We start from the raw sequence: 13,557 nt of genomic DNA on the forward strand, positions 1-13,557 counted from the left end.
TTATGAATTTACGGGGTGTTACAGATAACATTCCTCTATAAACTGACTTAGAACATAAGAAACAATTTGTGTTCATGACTCGAAACAAGACTCTAAACTTAAAAAATATATTTACAAAACAACTACAAAGAATGACCTCAGACTTAACAATGTCTGAACATTACCCTTATTCCCTATGTTTGTCACAAGTTGACAAACATAACATAGACTCTAGACTTAACTCATATCCAAAAGAAGGACATGAGAGACTCAAGCAAGACTCAAAAAATATGAAATGGAAAAGACTCTGGATACCTGAGCAATTTAAACAACATACCCGGACTTTAACAAATGTCTTAATCCAGAGATGTTATTTGAAAAAGAACTGCATCAGGTGGACTTGTGCAATGGTTGGAACATGCACTATATCAGAACAAGTGATACACACCATCAATACATGTTTTTAGATGATAATCTAAAGAATGATTCTTGCTGATTTTCAAGGATAAAACATGTGTCATACCCCAAAATTTGCCCATATTATTTCTCCTATTCAAATTCAAATCAAGGTACAAAGCTCCAAGACACCCTCTCATAAACAAGGCTCAGAGAATTAGGGTTTTGTTGTTCTAAGGGAAAATCAATGAACCAAAGGCATCCCATATGGTCTATGATACCCCACATCATCTCCATGACAAATTTCAGGTCTCAATTCAAAAGATTGATCACTCAATTGCTCAGAAAGTCAACAGTCGACTAGGTTGACCTAAAAGTCGACTGTGGTCAAAGTATAGTCAAAACTCCTGATTTTTTGTCAACATCCTCATATTAAAGTATCATTCACCATTTGATCAAGAATTGATCATGGTTCATCAAGGAAAGATCAGAAATCAACAATTCCAAAAGTTTCTAAATTAGGGTTTTCATAGGAGAAAGTCAACTAAACTTTGACCAGCCATAACTCCTACATGGAACATCAGAAATTTTCCATCTAAGGCTAATTTTGAAGGAAATTTGATTCTCTAAAATTTTGTGTCTCACAAGCCAAGTCTAAAAATACTTCATTTGAGAGATATGGACCAAAACATTATAGGTCCTTTTCAAAAGTCAACCAAAAGTCATTTTTTTCAAAAGAACACACAAGGAGCATGGAAAATTATTTTGATATGGTACCAAAAACATTGGTTAGAGGACTCTCTAAGGTTTCTAAAAAGTCCCAGAACTTGAAAAAATATTGAAGTATGAGGAAATGGCAAGGTGTACAAGTTCACTGATTTTCAAGGGTATGCATGAAGGAAAAAGGTCCAAAATCCCAAATATTTTCAAATGAGCCCACATTCTTTTCATCCAATCCTTATCCTAAGCCCATCCACGCCCCAAAAACATATCTCTCAATTTTATATTGTTTTTATTAATTATTTTATGATTTTTATGCATTTAAATCATAATTTAATTATATAAAATAACAAATTAAATAAAGATGTGATTTTGCTTTGATTTTAAGCCAAATATCAATCAAATATCCTCATTAGATCATAACAAATTCGTGCAAGATGGAATTGGAATGATTGAAACAAATTTTGGCCATAATTAGAAAGAAAATATCAAAGTTCCAAATCAAATTTCAATCAAACAATTCAACAAGATTTGATCAAGTTTTATTGACCTAATGCAATCCTATAAATGCCCCAAACAATTCAGAAGCAAGGGTTCACGAAATTTGCAGCCAAAGAACCCTTACCCGAGCTTGAAGAAACCAAGAAAATTTCAAATTCGAATTTGAATTACAGGCCAATTCAAGGTGTGTGATTGCTTCCAATACATTCCCTGAAGATCACTGAAGGATTCCCCATTGATCTCCAAAGCCAGAGCTCTCAGAAACGTGCCTAATTCACTACGGTTTGCTCTCTAAAAAATTTACTTCGAATCCTATGTTTTAAGCATCTTGCATACAAATTGATTGCATATTTATAATCTCCATGATGTTATGATTGTTTCTGGGTTGTTCAATTTGTGTTTAACCGATGGAATCAAAGTTTGCCATTGTTAGGGTTTCTTGGTTTCGTTTAGGGCTTTTGTGTACAAGTGAAATTAAGGCCAATTGAGGCCATGGTCGTCCTCGTGAGGTCTGGACGATCCTATTCGTATACTCGTGAAAAATTTCTATGCTTGTTTGCTCGTATTCGTTAATGGCAGGTGTGAAAAGTAGGCTTTTTTATAGCGCGTTTGCAAACGAGCGCTATAAAAAGTGATTTGCAGAAATCTGGGTGGAGAAGATGATGCGCTGGCAGCTCCCCATTGGTTAGAAACGCGCGCGCTGAATTTTAAAAGGCCCAAGGTTCTGATGCCTCAAGACACATAGTATGTTGTACGCACGCATCCTCATGGCCCTCAGATCATACCATTGCCAGATCCAACGCACCAGACAACGCAGGTCCACCAGGGTCCTCACGCGTGTGCCACACTGGATCCAAGCTAAGTTTTTCCAAATTTTTTTCTTTTTAATTATATAAAACCCTTTTTTTTATTTTATTTATATATATATTTTATATAAAAAATAATCTTTTTTCTAAAAAATTTCTAAAAACCTTTTTTTATCTTGACAAATTTTATTTATTTTCGATTGTCGATTATCCGATTTTATTTTATTTGTTTTAAAATAATTTAAAAAGTGTTTAAATTGTTTTAATCAATAAATTAATTTTGATTAATTGATTAAAAATAAATCTTGGCATTTTAAAAATTGAAATTTTATTTTTGATCGATTTAATTAATTTGGTTAAAAACCAATAATTAATTAAATCTGATATTTTATTTAATTTACGCTCGAATCAGGGTTTGCAAGAATTAGCCATACACTGAAAAAATATTTCTTTGTGCATTTTTTCAGGGTTAGCAACAGGGTTTCTTCCGACTATGCGCCTCGCCTATTACGAAGCTAAGTCCCGATTTAATCCTTATTTAAATATTTGTTACTTTATTTAAAATTAGGGTTTGCCTTCAAATATAATGAACTCCGCCTACACTCACTTCCTTTTCTGGTCTGCCTTTGCTTTGCCAATTTTTCAGGGTTAACCCCGAGGCTACCTCCGACTACGAACCATATCAAATCAAAAGCTAAGTCTTATTTCATATTTATTTTTTAATTTTCTTTGCCTACTTTTCTTTATCAAATTAGGATTAGCTTTAACTGTCAATGAATTGATAATGCACTCACCCCTTTGTATTTGTTTTCTCTTTTCCCAATTTTCAGGGTTAGCCAACCATCAAAGCTCAATAGTCGTTAACCCTAAAACCTATCTGATTTACTTTCTTTAATTATTATTTATGTCAAATCTATTGCACTGCTGGTCCACTGGTTTCTTTTTCCCCTTCCCCATAATATTGTATCTGCTTCGAGGTTGTATTGTGTGGCCTTGAAGGCACTTAAACTGTGATATTATATTATTGTGTGGTTAGTAATCCTAGGGAGTGATAACCCTGAATCGAACTTAGAATAACTAATTATAAGATAATTTTTGAATTAATCACGTGATTGTTGCACCCACGCACCTTTTATGGTACCCCTCTTGTTGCCTGTTGCCTGTTGCCTGTCGCCTTGTGTTTTTTGCAGAATAGCCTTGTCCCTCAAATACGAGGATACCTCAGCCATGTTGCCTCGGTTCATTCAAAGGTCATAAGTCCCTAATGATGCTGCCTTCGGTTCGCCAAATATGACCTCGTCCCTCGAAGTTGCCTACGAAGTGCTGAGGTATCCTCTGGTTGCCTAACGAAGATGGCTATTCTGATTCTTCCCTTAGACTACCTGCCCCTCTATGGCATGGGACAGTCTTATGGTGAACGATAACTCGACGACCCTTCAACCTCCAAATCAAAGGACTTCCTTGCCCTCCTATGGCAGGGATAGCCCTGAAAGGCTAAAAAGAACATTTTTCATCTAACCAGGTAATTGCTCCAAATTGCCTTGCTCTGGCTTAAATCTTTTTCTTACACTTTTTCATAAACCTTCAAAAAGGCTACGCTCATTTACGAGCTAAAGTCCTTATTTCTCTTCTTCTACATTTCTAAAACTTTTGGCTTCAAAACTAAAGAGCAAAGCAATTAAGATCCCATGGAAAACCATGGATGCAAAGGGTGCCTTACACCTTCCCTTTGCATAAATTACCCCCCGAACTCAGTTTTTTATTTAAAAGGTTTTTCCTGTTCTTTTAGCCTTTCTATTTAATTTGGATAAAATAAAAGTCGGTGGCGACTCTTGCTTAGCGTACATTTCGATAAAAGGTCAGTTCACCGTATTACAACATGTCTTGAGTTATGTTCTGACATCTTGTATGACATTGTTCTTCTGGCTTAAAGATTAGTCTTTGAGAGACTTTCCATTTGATCAGAAGCAGAATAACATTGTCCTTGCTGATCTCTATACTCTTTTACTCCCCCTGAGATATACAAATTTAGGACATCTTTGATGTTCGTCCTTGAAGCACCCTTCATTTGGAATTTGTCACAATTTCCAAATTCAGAATCTTCAGTTTGCTTGCTACACAAGATTCAGATTGCCACACTCTGCAACTTGAAGTAGAAGAAACTATAATTATATAAGCATATATCAATCTTTAACACATAAGTCTGAACCTTATCTCTCTGGTGTCTTCAACAGTAGTGATGATGTATTTTCATGTTGATCTTTTTCCTTCATCACATACTTCTTCTCTTCATACAGATATCCAGCTCCCTGAACTTGTGAGGATAACAGTGAACAATAACATTTAGTTCACACTAGTTCTTGAATACATAACTGGAAGGGCTTCTCATCTAATAGGTACTAAGTCTCCCATCAGAGTACTCATTAGTTACTCAGTAAGATTTACTACTCACACTAGTTTATCTTGACTGATTTCTTCTTCACAGTCTTGTATTTAGGTTCTACACCTAATAAGTACTAAGTCTCCCGTCAAAGTACATATCAGTTAGTCAGTTAGAATTTATTACTCACACTAGAATATTCTGACTGATCACCTCCTTTCTTACCCTTGGCAATAAACACAAAAAACTGAAGATCTTAAGATGATGTTGTAACATCTGATATGACATCATCCTTCATGGTTATTAGTTAACATCTCTAACATCTAATTCATAGCACTTGGGGTGGAAACAGTAGTGTGTAAATATCAGCAACATCTAGACATATCAAGGAATAGAATAGCCAACATCTTAATAAGCTTTTCTTCAGACTTTCATTATGATTTTGAGATGATGGATGCCATAGTCTGTACCTATATAGGAGATTCCCTCATTTAGGTTTCTGGAACAGACTCAGTTATGGCATAACACAGAATTAGTCAGATTCTTCTGAGCCATCTGACTTCCTTGATTCTAAATAACACTACCCTTTCTGGATAACAACTAGGGCAGTCAACAATCATGACCATATTTCACTGTGGTTGAGACACAGTATTCAGCTCCAACAACTGCTCTATGGTTATGAATGAAAATCCTCATATCTGGTTCCTTTGATCAGAGGAAAATACCATATGTAAGCTCATCTTGATTTATACATAAAGGATTAGAAAGGAATACCTTCATGAGTTTTCTTTGGCACTGAGCTTTTTACTCCTAAAATCCCATAAATTAAGATTTGGAGTAGAAGTACATGTTGATCGTGTCCTGATCAACTTATAATCAGATGTCTCCTCTTCCAGATCAGGAGTAGGTTCCAAACCAATGATCTCACACTACATTAGTTTAGCACCAGAACATTTGTTCTTCAACTGGTAGCTGCATACCAGTACTAATGTCCCAACATCCAGTAGGACATCTGTTTCTCTTTCTAGGAACACTCCAGCCTTGAAACTCTTCAAGGTTCACACTTGCAGATGATTATGAATATCATTGATCAGTTGACATTCATCAGCTCTAATAAACCATGCCATTATGAGTGGACTTGAGAGATTACTCGAGTATCTTTGACACTTTAATTATAGTTGTAAGGTTCTGCCATACATTCTGTTGAATATAAATAACCCTAGAATCTTTCTTTTACAATAGGGGTTGCACCAGAGGCAATGCAGCGGAAAATAGCCATACTTCAACGGAATTCACACACTACTTACTCCATGTTTTAATTGTAAGCATGACATCCACGGATTGAAAATAAATCAACCCTTCAATATGCTTGCTTCTTCAACAAGCTACATTCTAGACCCTACTCCAAAAATGAAATCCTTATCATAATCCTTAATTACAGAGATTACCTTATCAGAGTCTTCACTCCCGCATGAAGCTTTTGATAATACTCTTCTCTGTGTATAATGATTGAACAATACAATCCAAAGTCTTCACTCCCGCATGAAGTTTCTGAATTTATCTTCTTGTCCAAGCATCATTATCTTCTTTCATCAAGAAGGTACAACGGCTCTGGTCAGGTTGGTCTAGTCTTACACAAATAGGTCCATCCTTCACTTTAAGGGACCATACAATATAAACACTCCTTGTTCAAACAATCTTCTACCTTCAGCACAACCATAAAGTATCCCCATGGATCTCATCCAGAGACAGAGATGATGCCTGCTCCGATACCAATTGAAATTCTGGTATGACAGACTCTGGATGTCACTCACGATGTCAAGACATCTGATATGTTATCATATTAGATAAGGAAGGACAGAATGATCCCCAATTTTTGAATACTCCTTAAGAAGAAGGAGTCCATGAGCACTGGGACCAAGGTTGTTAAAATCTCGATTTAAAACCTAAACGCTATAGATTTTACGTTTCTAGGTTAATATTTCGTGTTAAATCATAGGTAAAAGCCTTTTTATGTAAAATCGTATTCCGGAACGATTTTAAGTGATTTAAATCTTTCTGAAATCGGTGAAATCGTGTAAAATCATGTAAAATCGTTGGATTTTACTCTTTGACCTGATTTTACTTTCTTTTTTTTTGTCAAAATTTATAAATCACATTTTATATTTTGACCCATAAAATTTTCTCTATGGATTTTTAATTTTATTCACATTCATATCTTGGTTATAATATTAAAGAATCTTTAACATTTGGAGATTGATTTAATCAAGTCGAATATGAATGTTCTAATGAAGATGGTGTTGTAGAAGGATTAAACTTTTGATTAAGTTGAAGATGAAGATGAAAAGATTTGCTTTTTTGAACTTAAAAAATTTATGAAACTATTGTTTTTTTATAATTTTTTGGATGTTACATTTTATGTTGGTGAACAATTTATGTAATTTGATACAAGTTTGTGAATATCACACTTTATTATGATGATATAGTATATAATTAAGTTAACATTTTAAATAATTAATGCATTTAGAATATTATATAAGTATATATATGTCGTATATATAAATTTAATATAATTTTAATATGAGGTAAACTCTATGATTTTACGTTTCGATTTTACCTAGGTAAAACGAGTCAAGGTAAAAACTCGATTCTGACAACCTTGACTGGGACCATGTTAGTTCAGTCAACCATATTGTAAACTTCGTTGGTTCTGTAATAGGACAAGCTATTAAACCATGATCCTGATGTTATACACGATGTTACAACATCCAAGACTGAACAGATAATACATTGCAGAAGATAAATAACATAGTGAATTGTTTACCCGGTTCGGTTCAACAAAACCTACTCTGGGGGCTACCAAGCCAGGAATAAGTCCACTATAATAGAATCAATTCATAGACCCTCAGCAAACCTCAAGTCTGCGATCTAATCACTTAAAACTACCTGTGATATACTTTACCTAAGACACTCCTTGGTATGAGGCCCCCCTCAATTCCCTTAATCAATCACAACCTGTGATCTTCTTAACAATAGTATTGAAGACACTCTTCAAGACACAATACTTGATCTAGCTTCACAGCTTTCAATCAAGAACATAATACTCAACTCTTACCTACAGGTTTCGAGTGAGAACAATAAATTCTCTTACCTACAGGTTTCGAGAATGACATGGCAGCCATCCCACAACCTAGGTGGTCTACCTCTACAAACCCTAATGACTACATCTTTTAAATACACGGTTTGCTTACAAAACTAGGTTACAAAGGTTTCTTTTTATAATCTATTCCCAATTGTACTTGGGCTCCCAATCGCAGCATTACTAGCTGTTACAAATCAGCAGATATCTTCTGCTAAAAGAAAGGTCTTCAATCACAAGTTTCCTAATTTATCTCCTAAATTAGAAACTGCTGAATCTTCAATATTCTGATTTGATTCTTCAATATTCTGACTTGATTCTTTTGACCTTTAAATCTGTGCCACATAGAATTACATAATATTCCATAGAATATTCTTTATCTATTGAGTATCAAACTGAATCTTCATGTTCCAGTTCCACAGGCGCGATGTCATGACATTCCATACAACATCTTGCTTTTGTACCTGTTATGTTCTTTTATATTTGCAAGACTTATACATTCTATAACATTTTGCTGCTATTATATTTTAGCCAAACATAGATGACAATCAGCCAATAAAAACATCAACAAAAAATGATATATTTTTCGTAAATGGAAAATTTAAAATATTGTAAAATTTTAAAACAGTTTTTAAAAATATAAATTTTAAACAAGTTTTTTTTTTTTTAAAATTGTTTTACAAAACAGTTTTTAAAAATTAAAACCTATTAAAGCCTCCCTTATTTAAATAAAAGTTTTAAAATATATAATTCAGAATAAAAGTTATGAAAAAAATTAGAAAAAATTACCCAATAAAAAATCTTATAAAAAAAAAAATCTAAGAGCACATTTATAACTATATACTTTGGGATGGGTGGTGTAGCTCAGCTGACACCTGCTAGTTGAGTTAAGGGTTTTGTTAGTCTAAGGTTCAACCCTTGACAACGACGTTTATCTGTAATTAAATTGTTGATGATTTATAAACCAATGTAAAATTTTAAACAATACGTTAAATCAGCTCATCCTAAGAGCACTTGTATCTAACAACAAGATTATTTATATGCCTGTTAAATCTTTTGAATATTATTTTTCTTTCAATCTTTTGTATTTATCTTCAAATCAAATGAATAATTTTTTCAGTTGCATGGAAAAAATATTCTATTTAAAGGTAGAGATATTAAAATAGGCGAGCCCATGAATCGGTTCGTCCGATCCAAAAAATTATAGGATTTTGGTCTTTAATTTAGAGTCCATATTTTTAAGCGTTTTTTACGTTATCATTTTTTTATTCTTATATTTTTCTTTTCTTACTTTTTTTGATTCAATTTTTTCCCTTCATTATTCAATTTTTATAATAATTAATAAAAAGCATTAGAGGTGCACTTTTATTCCTTGTCTTAATTTCATAAATAAATATTTTAATAAATTAAATTAATATAAAATAAATATATTTATCTTTTATTTTTATTTAAGAAAAAGTTGACTAAGATTTATTATTGTTTCCACAGAAACAAAAATAAATATTTTTAATAAATAATATTAAATTAATTTTATAAAATAATACTCTCTTTTTAATATAATTTTTAAATTATATAAATATATTAAGTTACTATTTTTAATATGTAGCTTGAGAAGTACATAAAATTAGTAAATTTAATTTATGCTAATAAGATGATAAAAATAATATGAAATTATTAATATTAATTAAGAATTAAACTAATAAAATAATATATTTAATTTTATATTTTTTAGATTTTTAATTGAAAAAATAATAATTTAAAAACCTCATTGATGATTTTTTTTATTTAAAATAAAATTATTACAAGTTTTATAAATATATATTTTTATGTTAAAAAAATTATTTTAAATTTTGTCTTGGGCCTTCAAATTCGTTAGACCGGCCCTGACGAGTGTCACAGAAGCAATTTATAAAATATTTTTTAATTAAATTAATTGTTTTAATTTGCAATGCATTTATAAGTATTTTCAAAAAAACATACTTTTTATTTTTTATAAAAATTAATTATTTTAATTTTCAATATATTAAATAAAAATATTTAATAAATAACATATAGTTTTTTAAACTTTTAACGAGTGACCCAGTAACACTCATTAGTATTTCCCTATTCTATTTAGTTTTACATTAGTTTTTCAATAACAATAAAATCAACTTTAGTGGGAGTCCATTGCAATTTAAATGCTATATTAAGAGCTAAAATATAGTAAGCAATTAAATTTTATGATGCAGCCATGCATTACATGACAAAACTTAATTATAATTCCTTGTCACCCTGATGACCAGCAGTTTTATTTACATGTACAACTATGCCATGTCAAAAAACACACTTTTCTGTTTAGATTTAGAGGCCAACGAAGAACACCTTTTTTTTATGGCTATGACAATGAAATTACAAATTGTAACTTTAAGTATTTCCCATAAATAGTATGCAAGTGAGTGAAGGAAAACCCATTACAATTTTTGACCACAAAAACATTCACTATCAAAGATAAGTAACCCGTTTTCCTAGCCTCATGTTTTTCTAACATACCCAAAATTAACTTTTGATTTTGGAGTATAAATATACCTATGCAACATTTAAACCATTGTTGGGGTCAAATTCTTTTACTCATCATTTTGAAGTGTCCCCATTACCAATTGTTCTTTCTTTTTCATTAGGTTGACCTTGGGGTTAACTTCGATACTTTGAAGTTTAAACCCCATTTTGGTCAACTTAATTCAAAAAGAACGGATAATAAATAAATAAATAAAATGGCGAGATCACTAAACATTTTCCTTTTTTTGCTTTGTTTGGCAATTATGACTCCTTCATTGAATGCCAATATATTAGAGAGTAGTGAGTATTGGAAAGAACAACGGCCTGAGTTTGATTCATATTGGCAGGAAAGGGCTAAAATTGCAAAACAAGATAATCATGCAGCTTATTTTCCTGATCCTTTTGCAGTTTCTGGAAATTTTACCGCTTCTATCTCTGAGTGAGCATTTTGCTAATTTCATCAAATATTTATAACACATTTCTTTCAATTTCATATCATATAAAAAAACCACTTTTTATAATCCATACGATAAATTCTATCCTATATAAAAAAATAACAAAATGTGATTGATATTTTTGACAAACAGAATCATAGCTGGAAAGAGCACAAGAAGGAACTTGAAGGGAGGAAAAGGAGGAGAAAAATGTTTGGCAACAAACCCCATTGACAGATGCTGGAGGTGTGACCCAAATTGGGCTAACAACCGCCAGAAGCTAGCCGACTGTGTCCAAGGCTTCGGCAGAAATACCCGCGGAGGTAAAGGCGGTCCAATCTACGTTGTCACTGATCCCTCTGACACCGAATTGTTGAACCCAAGACCCGGCACTCTCCGTCACGCTGTCACCCGTAACGGTTCCCTTTGGATCACATTCGCTCGCAGCATGATGATCACACTCCAACAAGAGCTTATCATGACAAGCGACAAGACCATTGATGGTAGAGGAGTTGATGTTTACATTGCCAATGGAGCCGGAATTACTATCCAATTTATTAAGAATGTTATCATCCATGAAATCAAGATTTACAACATTCAAGTCCGTGAAGGCGGCATGATTATAGATTCTGAGAGCCATTATGGTATCAGGACTAGGAGTGATGGTGATGGTATTTCCATCTTTGGTTCTAGTAATATTTGGATTGATCATGTTTCGATGAGAAATTGTACTGATGGTTTGATCGACGCGATCATGGGTTCGACTGCTATTACCATCTCTAACGGCCATTTCACCGACCATAATGAGGTGATGCTTTTCGGTGCTAGTGACTCATACACTGACGACAAAATCATGCAAATCACATTGGCATTCAACCACTTTGGAAAGAGATTAGTCCAAAGAATGCCAAGAGCAAGATTCGGTTTTGTCCATTGTGTTAACAATGACTACACTCATTGGGAAATGTATGCCATTGGTGGTAGCAGTAACCCTACCCTTATTAGTGAAGGTAACAGATTCATTGGCCCTGAAAACAAATTTGTAGGCAAGGACCAAATCAATGCTAAAGAGGTAACAAAGAGAGAATACACAGAAGAAAAAATATGGACAAGTTGGCAATGGAGATCGATCAACGACGAGTTTTTGAATGGAGCATACTTTGTAAACTCGGGACCAGAGCTAAAGGACAGACCGTTTTCAAGGAAAGACATGATCACAGCTAAACCAGGAAGTTATGTTGGAAGGCTTACAAGGTATTCTGGAATCCTAGGATGTCGTGTTGGTCAACCTTGTTAGTTTTGGTCATTCTATTGTTAATACTCATTGCTACAAATGTGGCATGACAAAGTAGAAAAAGAATGAAGAGCAATATGGAGTTTCCTAACATAGATTTTGCCTAGTAGTTTTTTTTATTTCTTGTTTACTTTTCCTTCAGTTTTCGTAAAGGAAAAGGTTACTCAAGAAATCTTTAATTTCAATGTCACAAATGTATATGCAAAAAAGGAGTGTTCAGTTTTAATGCCAATGAAAAATTTCGTTTTTATCATTTCGGACATTTTTCTTTTATATTTTTTGTCTTCTTTTTTTAATTAAAAAGCATTTTAGAAAAGAAAAAAATGCACAAGGGCATAATATGATAAAATAAAAGTGTTGATGTAGAGTCATTGGTTACATTATTGCCATTGTAACTGATAAAGGTGCATAAAAACAAATCAAAACAATTAGAAGAAGAGAGAAATCTACAACATTCAATGAAATTAATAAATCTAGAAACTTAAAGAGAATTTTTGGGAATCAAGAACTTGGAACTAATGATATAAAATATCCCATAAAAAACTATGATAGAAATAAGGATTTGATAATCAATTACTGAGTAGAAATACATAAAAAAAAAAAAGAAAATACTTTTTGCAATGCGTTTGAATTTATAGGTAGAGAAAGGATTTGACAAATTGAATGTACAAAAAAAGATGAAGAGAGATTTTGACTTATGTGTCAACAGCGCGAAGAGATGGTTTTGGTGTTAAGGAGGAAGATCATAAAATTCACAAGTAAACTATCAAATGTGTTTGTTTCTTGTCAATCTATTCATTGTAATTGACTTTTACATGTCGCTCATTGATATCTTTTAATGAGGTCTCTAATTTATAAGAGCATTACTAATCTTTTTAAGGTAAATTCTTTGGTATCTATACATTTTGGTTGGGTTAAGATATCTTTAGTGATGTTTTAAAAATTGGATTGGATTGGTCAGTTCAATTGATTGGACTGAGAACTGAAGCTGAGTTTGCTTAGGCCAACCTTGAAAAATCCTTAGTGGGTCAAAATTTAAAATCCTCCTATCACAAAAAAGAATTTCTTGTTTTTTCTATGATCATACACACTTCTAATTTCTATCACACCATTATAGTTTATTTTCTTTCAACCACACTCCATCATCATTACGTCTCCTCTTACATAATCACATGTCCGACTGAATATTGGTTGTTATTCAACTCAATTTTTTTTTCGTTTTTCAATCGTGACTTGTTTTTTCGTCGTTCAACTCGCATTCACATACTTTTATTCAATCAGTTAAGTATATTATTTTGTTTAGTTTTGATAATTCAATTCTATTTAATTTAGGTATTATGAATTATTTGAATTTTAATTTTGGTATTTTGTTC

General features: G+C 32.6%; 1 protein-coding gene across 1 annotated transcript; it reads left to right on the forward strand.

The window, feature by feature from the left end:
• Positions 1-10,518: 10,518 nt before the first annotated feature.
• LOC131640352 (pectate lyase-like) lies at positions 10,519-12,437 on the forward strand. The gene is made up of 2 exons (XM_058910755.1): positions 10,519-10,895; positions 11,044-12,437. Exons 1-2 carry the CDS (start codon positions 10,672-10,674, stop codon positions 12,185-12,187), a joined length of 1,368 nt encoding a protein of 455 aa, XP_058766738.1. The 5' UTR covers positions 10,519-10,671; the 3' UTR covers positions 12,188-12,437.
• Positions 12,438-13,557: the final 1,120 nt, after the last annotated feature.

Source organism: Vicia villosa, unplaced genomic scaffold (assembly GCF_029867415.1).
Source record: "Vicia villosa cultivar HV-30 ecotype Madison, WI unplaced genomic scaffold, Vvil1.0 ctg.003071F_1_1, whole genome shotgun sequence".
In the NCBI taxonomy this organism is placed as follows: Eukaryota; Viridiplantae; Streptophyta; class Magnoliopsida; order Fabales; family Fabaceae; genus Vicia; species Vicia villosa.